The sequence below is a fragment of the Haliotis rufescens genome, unplaced genomic scaffold, assembly GCF_023055435.1.
Source record: "Haliotis rufescens isolate VD_foot unplaced genomic scaffold, xgHalRufe1.0.p SCAF_11, whole genome shotgun sequence".
NCBI classification, from domain to species: Eukaryota; Metazoa; Mollusca; class Gastropoda; order Lepetellida; family Haliotidae; genus Haliotis; species Haliotis rufescens.
The window spans coordinates 22198136-22216497 of record NW_025963791.1 but is presented as its reverse complement, the minus strand read 5'-3'; the positions used below and the strand labels follow the sequence as shown (position 1 = coordinate 22216497).

The 18362-nt window shown below is 38.7% G+C and overlaps 1 protein-coding gene across 4 annotated transcripts in view; it reads left to right on the top strand.

Moving 5' to 3' along the window:
- The window catches only part of LOC124148761, a 37559-nt gene extending 19773 nt beyond the window's left edge, over positions 1 to 17786 (top strand). The window contains exons 1-25 of one of the 4 annotated variants that reach the window (XM_048392414.1): positions 3567 to 3700; positions 3872 to 4012; positions 4406 to 5048; positions 5369 to 5395; positions 5688 to 5750; positions 6551 to 6654; positions 7415 to 7694; positions 8450 to 8508; positions 8745 to 8927; positions 9018 to 9059; positions 9206 to 9292; positions 11290 to 11358; positions 11717 to 11799; positions 11960 to 12029; positions 12432 to 12503; positions 12694 to 12747; positions 13520 to 13612; positions 13782 to 13810; positions 14087 to 14130; positions 14272 to 14378; positions 14660 to 14812; positions 15092 to 15153; positions 15358 to 15423; positions 15546 to 15622; positions 16220 to 17786. In XM_048392414.1, coding sequence (XP_048248371.1) covers positions 7487 to 7694; positions 8450 to 8508; positions 8745 to 8927; positions 9018 to 9059; positions 9206 to 9292; positions 11290 to 11358; positions 11717 to 11799; positions 11960 to 12029; positions 12432 to 12503; positions 12694 to 12747; positions 13520 to 13612; positions 13782 to 13810; positions 14087 to 14130; positions 14272 to 14378; positions 14660 to 14812; positions 15092 to 15153; positions 15358 to 15423; positions 15546 to 15622; positions 16220 to 16227 — 1566 coding nt within the window. In that variant the 5' untranslated portion in view covers positions 3567 to 3700; positions 3872 to 4012; positions 4406 to 5048; ... (2 more) ...; positions 6551 to 6654; positions 7415 to 7486 and the 3' untranslated portion in view covers positions 16228 to 17786. The other 3 variants (XM_048392415.1, XR_007219959.1, XR_007219958.1) reach the window with 3 other exon arrangements.
- The last annotated feature ends 576 nt before the right edge of the window (positions 17787 to 18362 follow it).

The following is an 18362-nucleotide window of genomic DNA, read 5'->3' as shown; positions in this document are numbered from 1 at the left end:
CTGGAGTCTCAAGCAATAGAAAAATAGGACTTCTTTTGAAAACTTGTTGATTTTACACTTTCTACCTTTGTCTACAGAATGAAGACATATGGCACACAAAAGAGCTCGGCACATGTACATTGTAAGAGTTTACTGGCTAAAGTTGATGGAATATTCCAGTGCAAACTGTGTCCGGAATCAACGTCACGGCGGTACAATGTCAAGGAAGGACACATAAACAAGCACACACAACATGCCGTCAAAGTTGGGGGTATGTATAAATTGGTGTTTGTTATTAATCTAATATTGCGTGGTATGTACCTAGCGTATACGTGGCATTACGCATACGTGTAAAACGGTGTCCATTACACAACCTCACAAGCCCAACGCACCATTTTATCTGGTATAATAGTGAGGTGAGGTGAGGTAAAATGGGGTTTAACGTCGCCTCGAAGATTATTGCACTATTTAGTGACGTGCATGCACGTGTTTGTGTGAGTGGCTGCTTGTACTGGTCCGGACTGATGCCGTTTTATAGTGCTAGCTCACTAAGATACCATGCCTCAGTTTAACATGAATACCCCACACAGAGACAGCATACTGACTCAGAGCCGACCAGTCCTTGTTGTAGCACCTTAATGCCGAGCGCCAGACATGTTAACAACAAGTACCATCTTTTGGTATGACGCGGCCGGGGATCGAACCCCGGACCTTCCGCTCACCGGGCGGACGTTCTACCACTAGACCACGGAGGCGGTCCGGTATAATAATCCGTATTTGTGTCCTTGCAGATTTATGGGTGTTAAGCTGCTTTTTGGATTGTACTCCGAAACAAGACCGGTGCCATTACCACTGCCCGTGTGGTAAACTCTTTCGGAGAAAGTTCACATTTGTCCGACACACGACCACGGTTTGCCCTTTTGTTCTGACAACAAACCAGACAGCTTCTGAGGAAAGAACTTCAGCAGAGTCCCCTAACATCCAAAAAGTGAAGAGAGAGCAAGTTCCGAAAGAGACATGTTTTGTCTGCAATGCAATGATCTCTAAGAAAAACATTAAAAGACATATTGAGACACACAATGCACGGGATGAAGTGAAAACCAAGTCATACCAACGTGGAATATGCGTTGATAAACACCGCGGTCTCTACATGATCAGCAAGTCCAGTATCGGTCCAGATTACCCACTTCATGTACAAATGAACACTGTCACACAGCAGATACAATGTGAACATGAAAATTGCAATTTAGCTTTGGGTGTTGCAGCAAGGGGCAATGTGGGTATTTATCAGTGCCCCCATTTGCAATCAGTTATGTTTGCAAGTGAATGCCCGAAAGAAGTACACCTCCAGTCAGAACATGCTGAAAATCTTTGTCAACAGAAGGTAATACATTCTACTAACATGCAGGTTGCCCAGAAGCTTGTAGGCACTGCAGAACAAAGCAAAATACCTGTCGTCGTTTTATGGGAGCAGAAGCACTCTGTTAACAGCGTTTATTTCTCCGTGTATGATGGAACGAAGGAATACTGGGCTAAACTCGGTCGCGCTGTAGTCACATTCTTCAAGGACAAAGGACAGCTGAATTGCGTTTGCTGTAAAACCACCAAATCTTGCGTACACAAGACTCTTATCAAATGGTATTTGGCACAGGAACACCCAGAGTTGCTGCACATTAGCTCCAAGGGAAGCGGTTACATCTGTAGTGAGAATGAAGGGGTATCAGTTGGACATTATCGTAGCGAGGAACCAACAACATCGGTCACCTTTGAAACCCGAACCTTACAAGATTCCGGAAGCAGCTTCTGTAAGACATACCCACCATCCGGACAAGGTGCACGTTTAATGGCCAATTATCTAATGTCCAGGAAGAAAATACCACCAGATTTTAAAGTTCCGGAAAATGCCCAATTAGGACATCTAGAAAACCTGTCGCCTATCGAAACACATTGTGTAATGTGTGCAGATGGAGGAGAACTTGACCAGTATCTGGTAACCAGAAAGGGGAAGATATACGATAAAGGTCATGTGTATACAGGTATGTATGGTGACCGTAAATACCTTACAACAATTTATGCAAACAAATGAAAATTACTTCCTAGCAAATGAGAGCCAATTTATGAATGTGGACTGTAATTTGTAATCCGACAGGTGATATTGCTTGGGTGAGATGATGCGATATTACCTAGGACATATTGCTTCAATGAAACTGCATCATAATGCTATCCAGACTATTGTGACGTCATAAATTGTCACAACATAACTATCTAATGGCATAACTAATCTGTCTACCATCGAAACTGGGCAAGCTATGGCGATTTAAACTGTTATTGAACCGTGTTGATATAGTTGGCATAAAAAACACAAGGGTGCGATTGTCTGTATAGTGTATCATAATAGTATGATTTTGAATATGACTTTTCTCTACAATGTTTTAATTACATTATTTCATTGTCAGATATAGCTGTTTTCATAAAGAAGTGCAAAGCGTGCGGTCACTTCTACAGGTACCAAGAGCACAGGGATGGTATACACAATTTTGACGACCACGTGTTCCTGTCAGTTCGCCTGTGCCACTGGTTCAGAGTTAACTTGAAGGTACATTATACCTAATTTAGTTAGTTTATGGACGACTCCCTTCTCCAAAACAACACTTTGCATATTTATGTGATCGTGATATCTGATTGTTGTATGGCGCATTGTTTGTTGATATATGCACTTGATGTGGGCCGGTGACATTCGGACTTTAAACACTTTTGACTGTTAACTTAGGATTAGTTTAAAATATCGGCATAATGAATGTGATCAATTTCGCCTGCTTAATGGTTTCAGAATCATACAGCCGTAGGAAGGGCTGCCGACATCTTATCAGAAGATTCCGGCTTACATTTTCCCGGAGACAAAATGTTACAGGGATATCTGCACTTTGAGGCAATGTGCGATCACAAGTACAACTTTACCTGTGACATCTGTGGCCGTTTTCCATGTTGCCTGGTGACAGATGCAAATAGGAAATGTGCATTTCCATTAGCATGTAAGTCTATTTTATAACTTCCAGTGTCTAAGAAATGTTTAAGCGCATTAACGATGTAGTTTCAAAATATAAAAATGGAAAGCAAAAATGTAAGGTCCATTATCTCATGGTTGATCACAAACAATATCCCATAATGATGTTTCCTTATCCCTGTTCTCTCGTCTGTTATGGTAAACATGTATTGCTTACAGTGTCACAAGTACCAGGGACAGAAACAGCTACAGATGGAATCAACATGGATGTGTTTTGGAGCCAAACGGTGGAGGCGTCTATTTTACTTCGAGGTTTTGGAAAAGGTGCAAATCCTCATATTGTATTATAAATGACTCATCTTGTCTGTGTGTGTGTGTGTGTGTGAGAGAGAGAGAGAGAGAGAGAGAGAGAGAGAGAGAGAGAGAGGGGGGGGGGGAACTAAAATTAAACTTACTGTAAGGATATTGTTTATATACACTATAATGTATTTATCATTTCATTCCCTGGCAGAAGCAGCCAACGACGTCGGGCGTGTTACACCTAGTTATGACAACTGGGCTCCTTTCATTGGATTAGCCAGAAAAGATTAAAATGCTTTCAACACTGAAGCTGAAAAAGTACGATCTCTCAGAACCCATCTTCAAGATACAGATTTTGATACAGGGGATAAGGAACTGACTGAAGATTTCCTGATCCAAACGTTATGTGAAAAGAAGGTAAATATGACATAATCGAAAGGCCTTATTGATATCAACTAGGCACATTTGTATAATTCTTGCAATCTTGATATGCGTAGGTAGTAATATTACAAATTGAGATATGATATGATATGATATGATAAGCATAGTCACTCATGTTTTCGACATTTTCTATATCATATCATGTAGGTTCTGGATGTACGGCACTGGTGTACAAAGATGGAAGTAGACGCCAAAGGGACCAAATTAGAGATGATCAACAGCTTGAAGGAAAAGTTGAAAAGCAAATCAACCTTAACAAGTTATTTTCAAGCATATGGGGCCATTCTGGTAATTATGCCTACTATTGCATTTAAAATGATGAATAAAACATATTATTAATATAAACATGCAATTTAGGGTATTGTTCAATGTATGTGTACGCTGTGTGTGTTCCCACATTCAAGTGCCAGACCAAATGATGCAAAATAACTACTTACTTTGTAACACAGTGGCTTTTGCTTGGTAATATTATTTTCGTTAAATGTCTTCAAGATAAGCCATCCCCAGCCCCCTCTGCATAAGAACCAGCACTGAGTCTGTTAATGGAATGTCATTTTGTAACTTGAAACTCCACAATCTCTGCTCGGATCCGAGCACATTCTGACTACTGGAGGATATAGTATACTATTAAAAGCAAGGTTAAACCAAATGTGTCCCATCACTATGTTAATGTTCATTCAGGTGGATGGGTATCAGCGTCCTGCCCCCATAGAATAGTGTACGCGTTCAAAGCTATTCTGAGGCCTGAAAGTGTCAGAGACCATGTCGACATAATTCTATCTATGTCAAGACAACCGCCAGTCATCATTAGTGACGTAGCCCCAATGATGTCACGCCATGGTAACAAGCGGCGGAAGAACATGTTCTCGCCCAACGAAGGACGCTTGGGTGAAGCGACTGCAGACAATATAAAAAAAGCTAAGGAGGGGGTATTTTCAAAGAGTATACCTTGCATGAAGGAATGGGTGACAGTAGCACCAGTCTCCGACAATGATTTGCCAACCTCAAATGAAACGTTCTGTTTGCTGGATAGGTTTCATGAAGGGAATACAAAATCAGATGAGGAACTCCTAAGGCGTATAACGTTTGTTCCCGAAATGAAGGGCTCAATAAATTCACAAGTTGAAGAGCAGCTGCACAGGGAAATGAACCGGAACAACTACTTTCTAGATTCGATGTCGCCGGGTAACTACATGTTTGTCCTGCGATTGCTTCTACATTTTCACAATGAACATACAAACAGGAAAATGACAAGGAAAACTGAACACAGACATTTCGTATGGTGAAATACGTCATGACAAGTTTGGCCGCCTGCATCTTTCAGGTAAGAACTTATAAGTGGCATTCTATGACATGATCATATATGACGTTTATTGGGAAGCGAGTGAGTGAGTATGGTTTTACGCCGCTTTCATCAATATTCCAGCAATATTGCGGCGAGGGACACCAGAAATAGGCTTCACATGTGGGAATCGAACCCGGGTCTTCAGCGTGACCAGCAAGCGTTTTAACCACTAGGGTACTCCACCGTCCATATGAAGAAATTGAATACAATATAATAGGTTGACATTATTTTGACGATATACGCCAATCAGCACGCACAAGCGTCGTATTTCATTTCCAAAGTGACATTTTACCTTCCAGATTTGGACAATGCAGCAGAAAAAGAAGGTAAATTGATACAATTTATTTCTAACATGTTGACATACATGTACCTAAACATGCAGCATGATTTAGCATCCATTACGTGCCATGTCTAATTATAAGTTAGATGACAAGAAATAATAAAGGCTCTTGTTGTATTTTATTTGAACTTTTACAATGGCATGTTAAACTTTATCTGTTGTTTTTCAGTGATCCATTCATATAATTTTCAAGGCTATTGTTCCTTTTACAACCAATGGAATCTGCTTCGTCGGATAATCGAGATAATCGTTCTGGTGTTGACCTTTCATATTTACAGAGAAAACAGACCTTTGGACGAGGACCGAAGACGCACAGAAGCACAAGAAAATATCGCTCAAATGTAAGTAACATTTATGTATCTGTTGGGCAGTGTGGTACCCTAGAGGTCGGTGTTCTTCCCGATGGTCAGTGTCCGATTTCACACGTGGGAAATGCATGAAGCAAATGTCTTATGTCCCTGTATGGGATATTGCTAGAATAGTGCTAACAGCGGCATCAAATATTAGTCATTTCACTGATGAATCTGTTGACCTGCATGTATTTTTTAACACATTAATATAATGTTTTAATGTGAAGTTCACATGTCATGAAGTCACATATCATGTCAAGAGGCCGGTCACATGACCACGAAACTGACGTTTATAAGCGTATGAACAACACACATTGAAATTTAGATGCATGTCTTCATGAGACTGTATTTCAGAAATTGTCGTAAACAATGGCGGACTTCTTCCACATCCCCATGGGAAACTCCTGGGAATTCTCTATCACGAAGAATTGAGAAGTGTCAGTATTGATCATTTGGGCATTTTCATCTTGAACTTAGGGTTTCTGCATACAAGTGTTTGACTGTATGGCAGTGATGGAATATCCTCGTTACGACTCATCCTAGTGAACATAATATTTAAAGATATGCACACACAGACTATAGACTCGATCCGTGCCTAGATTGATACATGTGCACACACACACACACACACACACACACACACACACACACACGCACGCACGCACGCACGCACGCACGCACACACACACACACGCACACACACACACACACACACACACACACGCACACATATATATATATACACACACACACATATTGCCTACTTTTTATTGTACTTTTGTATGATACAGATCACAAAGTTACCTTGAAACAACTGCAAGAAGCACTGCAGAAGGCTAGTCCATCAAACGTGACAACGTTTTGCCAAGGGACATCAGAACGACTTCTGGCCTCGGTAACCGAACACGGGCTGCGTTTTAGAGGGAGAACTCCCGGAGATGGCAACTGTTTTTTCCACGCAGTTGTAGATCAGCTTCAACGCCTCGATACCAGATCAGTGATTGACCACAGGGGACTAAGGATGGCACACCGGACCATATATTTGTGCATATGTTACGTGTTATTGGTCTGGTGAGGGTACTGGGGTTGCCCTTCGGGTGCAGATACACTCGATAAGTGAATACAGATGATACAGGATGTCTGCGCACATCATTCAAATTCATAACACAGGTATTCAGTGGGGTTCAGGTGGAGGTACGAAATTTCGCTGGACAAGGCAGTTCCACGACTGGCATAAAACATGCCGACTAAAGTGGAGGATAAGGTCAGTTCTATAGCTGTGTACATGGTCGGTATTTTCTAACATGGTTAATGGACGTAACTCTGCACAGCGAATAGATGACAGCTCCTTGTTCCTCGCCCCATTCAACCTCACCTCGCTATGATTAGAGTTTAAGGCGCATGTAGGTGTTTAATTTCAGAGAGTGATCGTGGTTTTAGCCGGTCAATGGAACCGTTGATGACCTCAGAAATTAGATCCATAGATGGTACTCATGTGGGAAATGTAACAATGGCTTGCGGCGTGACAAGCAAACGTTTCAGCCACAATACTACACCCACACCCTAAGCCTAAAATTGATATATGATGAATTACTAATTAAAATTCTACCAAACCTGCTTGTGTAACGTCAATTATATATACTTGTTTTCTATAGGAAGGAGGCACACACCTATCCAATTTTGTCGATGTGCAACGGCACAAAACCTGGAACCTTTACTTGGAGGCCATGTCTACACCGGGTGAATACGTTGATCACCTTGTAGTACAGAGAACATCGCAGTTTCTCAAAAAGGACATTGCCGTTTTCACAAGTTCCGAAGATGGAACCGCGTCCGACAGCAATGTTGTAATGATATGTGGTGGACCAGGAGCGGCTATTATGTTAGGTCACTATCATGAAGCACATTATCAAAGTCTAGATTTCCAACGTGCTGGTAAGTATTCTATATTCAATATTTTCATTCATACGGGTTTCATGTATAAGTAACTAAAAGATCAAATATGAAATAAGTACCCACTTTTGCCACACATTTGCTTTCACCAACAGTTCTTCTATATCAATTCTTCTAATTCAAGAACCTGGGCCAGTGGTTGGCATAATAAGTGTTATCATCCGATACATTTTAGTCGTCTCTTAAGACAAGCGCTGGCGACTTATTCTAAATAAATACAAAGTATAGAATCTAATACAACCGCATACAACGCGGAATATTTCCTTTAACTATCACCACTATTGAGCCTTTTACGCCCAGTGGAATCTGTTTCGTCAGATTATCGAGACTGGTTAATCGCTGTCGTTGACGTGTTACATTTAAGAATTAACTTCAATATATATCTTTTGCTTTTATGTTGGTATAAAGGTAAAAACCGGTTTGCACACTGTGTACATAAGCATAAATAAGTACGTCAACGATAGTAACTTCACAGACTGTTCATTAAACACACAACTGTAGCCAACATTTCGAGCTAAAACAGCGCACACACTTCATAAGCCAATCATAACACAGTTGTTCGTTAGTGACCTAAATATTTTTCGGTAATTGTTTCCGCCTAAAATACTTTGGTTAGTCAATGAAATGCCATGGAATCACTTGCAATGTATATAAGTACAAGTAATAAAAAAAGTATACATGACGTATATGTCATTTTAGCAAGCTGTTGCCGAAACAATCCGTCATTGTTATTTTAGGACAAGTGGAATGTTCCACCGCGCAAGCAGATTCATCACCATTGCCGGCGGAGGATGTGGTGAGTGTGATGAAACATATTGATATTTTCGTCTTTACAAATATGCTTACGATACAGGACGAACTGCCTTAAGGTAGAGAGTCATGTAATAATGTTTGTTATTACAGGGCGGTTTAACTTTAACTGTTACTTGTAACCTATAACTAAGTACACTTACAATATATAAAGGAAATATAAACTTGGCGGATACAATGATATCTTTGATATATAGATATAATTTGTTGTATGTTTTTCAGTTTCAAGATATCTGTAATGATGACAGAAGATTGGACGAAATAGTAGTGACGATAGGTCCCTACCGAATATCAAAATTGGATATTCTGACAATAGCACCAATACTTCCGAAAGAAACAGAAGACCAGCTGAGAGTGAAAATTGACAAAGAGACCAGATGGACTGTGGGCTGGTTAACTGATCAGGTATGTGTACACCACTGTACACATGAAGTACATTTATTAAACGGTGATAAAGTGGAACAATAACGTTAATAATATTATGTTTCTTTGCAGATAATAAACGTCTTCTTGTATGTGCTGTGTCAAAGGCAGGGGGTAAGTGACAGGATATTCAACATACCGTGATATATACATATGATATGTACAAAATTGTGATAATGTGTGCAAATACCAAAACAATATTCGCCCTTGAATATATCACTTGCTATTTTAGAATATGTTATTTGTTTCGGGGTAAGCAGAGAAACGCAGCTTTATCAAGCCAGGTTATAGAGGGATGGCAACATTTCAAGTCCAAAAGGAGACGCCGGGCGCCACTTGTTCAAAAGGTCAGAATTGCTTTTTAGAAATATCTGCAGTTACAATTTTAAACTGAAGACAAAATATGCCAAGGGAATATATAGTTTTTTTATTCGCCCGTAAAGAGATCACCCGTTTAATAAACATACAGCTGTATAACACGTTGTATAATACCAAAGCGCGTGCTTATATACTGCGGGAACAAGTTTCAGTAACAAATATTGAAAACTCCCAACATCCCTGGGCTTATTCAACGACATTGCGTGTAGTGACGATAGATCACTGAGAGGGTATGCACACGCAATGACCCTCTCAACCCTGATGCTATGCTGACGTCACATGACATTGTTTCGTGGTTGGATCTTGTAACAATATTCTACATATTACGTCAGAGGGTATTGTGACGTGTTGTAATCTTTTTGATGCAGCATCCTGTTCCACAAGTCGATAGTAGAGCAACGACAGACGTAAGTTTATGTTACTATAAGGGTAAATCTATTTTTCAGTGCATTATCATTTGCAGAAGCCCGAGGTCTTCCATTAAGACCGAGGGTTTCTGCAAATGATAATGCCCTGAAAAATAGCGTTACCATTATAATAGCTAAAAAGGATGGAATTTGTTATCAAATAAAAAGAATCAACGATATCGGTTTTGAAACATTTACTGCAATCAACACGAATGTCACTGACCCGCTTTTACAAATATGGAAACGCCATAGAACAAACCAGATGACGTCACTATTCAACATGACGTCACCTATCCCTATCCTAACAAATAGTCAAAACCCAAGTATGACATCATCTGGTTTGTTCTATGACATTTCCATATTTGTAAAAGTGGGTCAGTAACATATTTAGAAAAGTTATAAACGGCAAGTAATAAATAAATTACTAAGCTCGCTCCTGTTTAATAACATTTTTATGAAACTCGTGAATAGTTTCTTGTATCGGACTCCCTTTCGATCGTGAGATACCAGAACTATTCACTCGTTTCATACGATAAGTATTACAAAGGAGCTCGTTTAGTATTCTCTATTTGTCATAAAGTGGGAATGGGTAAAGAGAAGAATATTTCGAAGATGACGTTGAGGAGAAGATATCATTCACTGTCGGTTGGTGAATAAGAATCGCCTAGCCTTGCAAGGCTTGTCATTATTGAGAAAAGAAAATTAAATCTTCAAGAAAAAGCGTTTTCTGAAATTGACAGTATCATAAGTGAGATAAGATGCACTGGAAGAGTTTCTGAACCGCCGAAAGACGCCGACATATTGAGGAAATGAATTGAATGAATTGAATAAAGTTGATGAAGACAAACATTCCCTTAATGTAGCAACAGGTAACTGGATACATATCAAGTCTAATCGTTGCACATATATGAAACCTTAAGACGGGATATTATGTTGTTTGTTGTTGTAATGCCACAATAAACAATAGTCTAGGTATATGGCGACGTTTTAATCATGTACATGCTACTGTTGGAACTACTTCTAGATTAACAATATAATATGAGGTACGGTATGAAACAAAAGGTATGTTTTCAAGATGGATGCATGTTGTTATACTGTCTTCAGTTGTCAGATATATATGGGCAGTGAATGTCATAAGAAACGTTTTAATAGAAGATAGATGCAGTTCTTTTGATGGTTGATGTTTTAACATAATGACATGGAAACGAACTATGTACATGAGACGAACATAGATATAATTTACCAGTGATATTTTATTCAATTAAATATTTTATGGCTAACTGAAAATTGCCACAACACAACAACATAGGCTACTGTGAAAGACTCGCTACACTAATAAAGAAAACAAAATTTAATGTCCTCAATAATATATGTGAACAACCGATTGCCTGTTAATACATATGATACCAGAGATGTTCAAGGGACGACATGAGATACCGTTTGTAGGCTGAGATTAAGTACACAATGCCGTGAGACAGCACAACCGTAGTCCTGTACTGTAGATTGTAGGTATTTGAGTATTGTTCCGAATGTAAAGGACCATGTTCGTTGTATTTCAGGAAAAACTCTCGGAAGCAGAGAAAGTGTTTATACCGATTCACAGACATGGAAGCCATTGGACATTGCTGGTAAGTTGTATTTCCTAGGTATTTGAGACAGAAATTGACCACACATGAATGGTGCCTATCGTATGTGTGTAGTTGTGTGACTCACGTCGAAGTGTTTGGGCGTGTGTTGGATTTCAATCGTGTGACTGAATTTCGGGTCGATCACTTGATCCTCAGATTTGTGTACAGGCCCACGTCGGATGGCAACAAATACATACGTTTTTGTGCAAATTGCGTGAATGGCAGTTGCTTCCATTTGGGGAGACATGCTTACCCCTTTCGTAAAAACCTGGCGTCGTCTTTGATTTTCAGTTTACCTTTATGTGAAGGTCACATGTAGACGTACAACAGTTACTGTCACTCCTTATTTCTGACGCAGGTGTTGGATGTACAAGCCAAACGAATGCGCTTCTATGACCCCTTGAACCGGAGATTAGACGAAGAAGTGGTCAACACAACAAGGTAGGGTTGCTGAATAAGTAAATGCCCTATATCGCCACATCTATATTAATAAATGAAGTAGTTTTATAGCCTTACAAGTACATGGCTGCTTACGTTATTACTATGAACTGCTGCGTTGCCTGTCGGTCCAAACTCATTGCATTTGCACTTTTCTTCAAAGGGAGTACATGGAATACAGACTTCAGAATGTACCAGATGATGCAATTGACCTATCAAACTTCAACGTAGAGGTCAGTCATGAGTACACCACACAGACGGATGCTACAAGCTGTGGTGTTTGCATATGCATAGTGATCATGAGTACAGCAAGGTCTTAGAAAGAGTTGTTCAAAACTGAATAATAACGATTAAATATTTTCTCGCCACTGATTACACTTTGACTTATTCACGGTTACTATGAAGAAAATATTTTTTTTAAATTTATGTAAATGAAAGAATACCTGGAATAGTGAGTGATTTAATGGTCACATTGAATATGATTTCGTGTTTCTGTATGCGTGGAACGAATGCAGCAAGGACAAGAAGGTACGACCGTTTTTTTGGTGTATTGAAGTTCTAATGTATAGCAGTTATATTACAGACGATATGTATCAATGATTATTTTTAAAATAAAAACATGACATATTTTGCAGTGTGACCCGAGCAGTTGCCGTTCTTTCATAGCCAAAGAAATTTTGAATGCAGTGAAGGATGTGGAACCAAAGGTACTTTATTTGTGCACTGTGAATAATTGTGACAGTAATGGGCATATACGCTACTGTTTATTGTTCGTAAGCTAACCAAAGGTATGTGTCACAAATATATCCCCGTATTTCGAATATTCAATAAGTAATTCACATGCAATTCTATTCTACTTATAAAATATGTGCTACTTGGAACATCGTTCCATTTCAGAATACAACAAAGGAAATACGAAGCAAATACGGACTGCGGGAGCAAGTTCCAGTGGTAAAACATAATGAGGTTTCACTGATACATCTAGATGGTCGATTCCATTTCATGTAGTACTGAAAATACATTTAGTATACATGCGACCCGTGAAGATCCGGGTAGAATAGGTCTTCATCAACCCATGCTTGCCGTAAAAGGCGACTATGCTTGTCGTAAAAGGCGACTAACGGGATTGGGGGGTCAAGCTCCCTGACTTGGTTGATGCATGTCATCTATCCCAATTGCGTGGATCGATGCTCATGATATTAATCACTGGATTGTCTGGTCCAGTGGTCCAGACTCGATTATTTACAGACAGCCGTCATATAGCTGGAATATTGCTGAATGCGGCGTTAAACAACAAACCAACCAACCAACTAGTACACATGCATGTGTTATGCACATAATGCATTAAGTACCCATGACAACAAACTGTTATGATTCATACCTAAAATACACCCGTGAAGATCCGGGTCAGAAAAGGGTCTTCAACAACCCATGCTTTTCGGAAAAACGGGGTCTGTGCTTGCCGACTTTTATTCAGTGAATTTATCTCCATAAGTTTGCATGGAAGTGATGCGACCCTATATACATGTTGTATTCACGTGCACTTTCTGGTTTCATAAGGTAATATAGAATTGACGTAATTTAATTCGTACTATAATTCATTAAACATAATAACTAGTAATAATGGTACACTGTTTCAAAATTTCATATAAAATTTATTCGCTCCTGAAATTCTGTTACTACACTCAGGACACAAATACATTTCTATATGTTTCTGAATCAGAAGAGATTTTCGGATTCGTGGTGTGCTGACCAACCTCTGCCATTGAAACGAATACGAAGACCTGAATATGCGGCATTGAAGATCCAAACACAGGTACAGAAAATAAAATCTGATTCATGAAATAACTGAATGTTCTGTTCTTGCTCCATCACAAGAAGACTTACGAGAGTGTTGTACAGTTCGTATCTTAGGTTGATAAATAGTATACATTTGTTAAAAATTGGTTTGTGAATGACCATAGAATTGTTTGTATTTCATTTAGAAACCGAATCCTGAGGTGCAGCTTAAAAGGTATGATACTTTTGACAATAATATATGAAAACATTTTAATAATCATAATAAATCTTTGCTTGAAACATGATACGATTAAGACGATATCATAAGTTTGTGAATAATAAATTTCTATACTTGTGTCGCTTGATACACATCGACTAGTCACATAAGTTTGCAGGCAGTTATCATACAGCAATTAAAATATATTGGAGAAAGAATAATTACTAATTGCATTTACTGTTGCGAAAGAGGGAATACTAGAGATAATTATTAATTTACTACATATTATTGCAGCACAAAATGTGTCGAAAAGACGACAGTGACAAGAAAAGCCATGAGTGAGTATTTGTTTAGAAACCAACCTCATATAAGAATTAAGACACACATGCACGCACGCACGCACACGCACACACATGCACACACAGACAAACACACAGTTATAAACTCAAAGTATGAATATGTTTGTTTAATACAAATAGCGGTTCCTGCAGTAGACATGAAGGAATATGGTGACCAACAAGTGAACATACTTGCTGATGATCTCGAGGAGCTGAGGACTGTGGAACGATCAGAATTCCGAAATGTGGTATGAACATTCATATATATTGACCTACAGTTTCAGTTGTAAATATTATATTGGCATAACAACTTGTGAGTTTCAATATAGATAGATAGATAGATAATTAGATAGATAGATAGATAGATAGTGTTAATTTCCAATCTCTAGACTGTAGTAAATGTGTCACGAATAACAATATGAAAACGTATTTTTGATGACGTTTTTATTCCATTGGATTTGTAACTATATAAATATGTTTCTGTGTACACTTGATGAACGGTATAACTAGGAATGTTTTGTTCCTTTAGTTGGAAAAGATAATTGATGAAGATGTACCCAGGCTGTACCGGTACCCAACAAATGATACAGAAGAAGTACCTGAAGAGTTCAGGAGACATGTTCTTTATTTTCAACGAAAGAAGCTGGAGAGGAGCAGGGCCATGTCCCACCTCAATGCTGTTGTAAATATTACTCTAATTTGACTTCACGAATGTTGAAAACGCCTATTAATTTGCCAGTGTTTGGAAATACTGATAACCATCTCAACACAGAAATACTGAGTTACATATTAAATTTGCTTACAGATAACGGTATGTTCATACTACAGTGACATTTGTCTAACCGGCCTCTGTCTAAAGCGGATATGCCCATATATGAAGATATTTTCGATCCAAACTTTTACACGTAAATTTATACTGAGAGTACATGACATGACTTAATGATAGAATGACTGCTTTCAGGGATATGCCATACTGATGCAGTCCATGGAGACACATTTGGTGACGAGGACAAGAGGTCCAAGGTAAGTATAGGATAAAATAAACTTAAGGAACATATTTAATTTTCCATCAAGAAGCTTCTGTTTGTTTGTCATCACTATATAAGAATCAAGCGCGTATTAAGAACGAATAAGCTTTGTTTCCACAACTGACCGATAGTTTTACGCTATACACTACCAACAAATATACAGAAATGATGTAGTGATTTATTTAATTTGCATTTTCAGACTTTATGACATCACAAAAAGAAATCTGATACTACCCGATGTTGTACTACAATTTGGACGTCCAAGGTATGTGACTGATGATTGTAAGTTGTAATACATAGTTCTGTCCTAATGGTTGTACGGGTGACAGAAACATGAGGCTTCAGCCATCACAAAAATTGCTGTCACTCGATTCATATATTTTTCAGGAACGACTATTTCCTCAAAGTGGTGGAAGATTTCATTTTCTACCATGCCAGAAAGCATTTCGAAACAAGGCACACAGGTATGTAATTCTTGAGTGGGTGAGTGAGTGAGTGAGTGTGATGTTCGTGGATATGAGTATACCAATAATAAATGAAAGGATTTGTCAGCATATTAAAGAGGAGAAAAAATGCCGAGGTCATGCAGGTCGAAGTCATGTAGGTCGAAGTCATGTAATCCTTAAATGACTGTCACTTCGTTGAAACCATTTTGTGTAAATATACTACTTTTGCATTTTCAACATGTATACTCGAACCGTGTTTTGTCGAATGTACCGATATGTCGAACCTTGTCTGTGGTCGCGACCGCCTATACAAATACATATAAATTTACCCGCATCTGTCTTATTAGACACGATATAACATATCGTTATCTCGAAATTTGACTTAAATATTTAATGCTTGCCACGTTAACAGTTTTGAGAAGCGCAAATAAACATCTCGCATAGTTGTGAGCAATTCTCCTACATACATGCATGTATAGGCCTATTTGTAGTATATTTCTTCTCACATCTAACAACGCTGTAAATGGATTTTGAACCAAATGTTCATACACGTATGTAGTTACAATTTTGTCCAGTTGTCATGTATGTAACTTTTAGTACGTTATTTTGTTTCAGATTCATGACAGATTGGATATGCGCTTATTTCAGAGAAAGCGTTATGAGTACATAAGAGTATATCTATTACAAAAAAATGAGGACCGGGTTGATATAAGAGTGAGTGAAAGGTTGATACTGGAGTGAATGAGTGAGTGACATTAAGAAGATATGTTGTTTGAATATTGAATATTTGATGTTTGTGCTTAGTGGAAGGCCATAGAAAACTTGTTTAATAGAAATTAGCGTAAAGCAATTGACAAATTATCCACTTATTACAAGGCTGGATAAGTGAAAGAGAGCTAAATATTCCAATGAACAAATACGCGAAATTGCAGCAAATTAAGAACATGTAGTGTGCAATTCATGGGACTAAATTAAATATAAAAGTCGTGTATGAACCCTATTTACTACTAGATTGTAATCAATACATTATAAATATGGGAACACTGCCCATTTCCTGGAATGTACAAGCAAAACAACCGAAACTAAACAACACATTAAAACACAAATGTTATTTCAGAAAGTGGTCATATGTAACAAGTGTCATATTTGGGACAACACTTTCTTAGTAAAGTACAAATTCTCGCACTTTGTTTGGTTGAGTCCCTATCTAATTACCCACTCAGCCACCGAGGCTTACGCAAAAATGGAAGTACGACAACTGGTAGTCTAGATCACGTACTTTGTGTACCGTTCTGACAAGTGTAAATTGGCACAGCTCCCATGGCCGAAAGCTATGAACTTTACTAAGAAAGTGTCATCCAAAATATAACATTTGTTACATATGACCACTTTCTAAAATGACATTTGTGTGTTCATAAACTTAGCACTTTTGTCTCCAAAATTACTATAAAGAATAACAAGGCCTCACTGCACACTTTGGATAGCAGAAATACCAACCTGAATATAAATACAATACAAAGAACTATATATTGCACCTTACGGTTTATTAAGCAGCAGCAGCTGTGACAAGTTTATAACAATGTCATTCAAAGAATAGAACTTACACAAAAGGCATCCGGTGAGTTATCACTGTTGGGGACAAGAGATCTACTCACGCACCCAGTGGCAAACTGGGCATCATTGAGCTGAGTACTCAAGCAGTCCAGACAGACACAACCCATGCACTGTGTCAAAGGCCGACAAACTTATTCTCAGATCTGACGTTTACAGAACACCCCTAATACATGAATCACTTCACTTAAAGTCAAAGGCTCTTCACTTAGTTTACTCTTTTCCATATTTTCAATTTTGTAGATATATGTTTGTACATCTAGTCTAATACCACCATTAGCCATCAAATGTATATAAAGTTCAGTTCAGTGTCGTCTGAAGGAACTTCCATACGTATGTGTAATGGACGGAAGTGACAGTCGCTAGGGCAACGTGAATGAGTGAACTGTTCATTTGAATAATTGTGTCATTTGTACTACTTGCTCTGTGTTTATATCTAATACTCTCTTAATTATGTAATCACGACCCCAAGAACGCGAGGGTTAGTACATGTACTGGTCTTCAGCAACCCATGCTTGTAGTAAAAGACGACTAACGGGATGCATATCATCGTATACCATTTGCGTGATCGATGCTCACGATGTCAATCACTGGATTGTCTGGTGTAGACTCGATTATTTACAGACCCGTGGTCATTAGCTGGAATATTGCGGAGTGCGGCGTTGAATAACAAATATAAATGTATTAATGGCCTTAAATGTTGATGTGACCCTATGGGGAGTCCTAAAGAAGTAGGCGTTGCCTCAAGTAACCTGTGCTTGTCGTAAGCGGCGACTTACGTGGACTGGGTGGTCGGACTCGGTGACTCGGTTGATTGAGTGTCACAGTATCCCGAGTGTGTTAATATTTGCTGGTGAAGCTATTTGAAGCAGGTATACCTAACACACCTTTTTTATTACAATGGATATATTATATGTGTTTATTATTCTGTTATGAATAAATGTCTTTGTTATCATGTACCCCAAAGTTTGAGTTCATTGTGTGCACTTAATGCATGTGTATGGTGTTATACGCTTCAACGGCTACATCACGGCGTCGGGGGGCTGCAGGAATGGGCTTCAAACGAAACATTACCCCGATGTAAGGAATCGAACTCGACAGTTTAGGCGTTGATTGAGACACTGAGCTACCCTATCGCTAATATGGA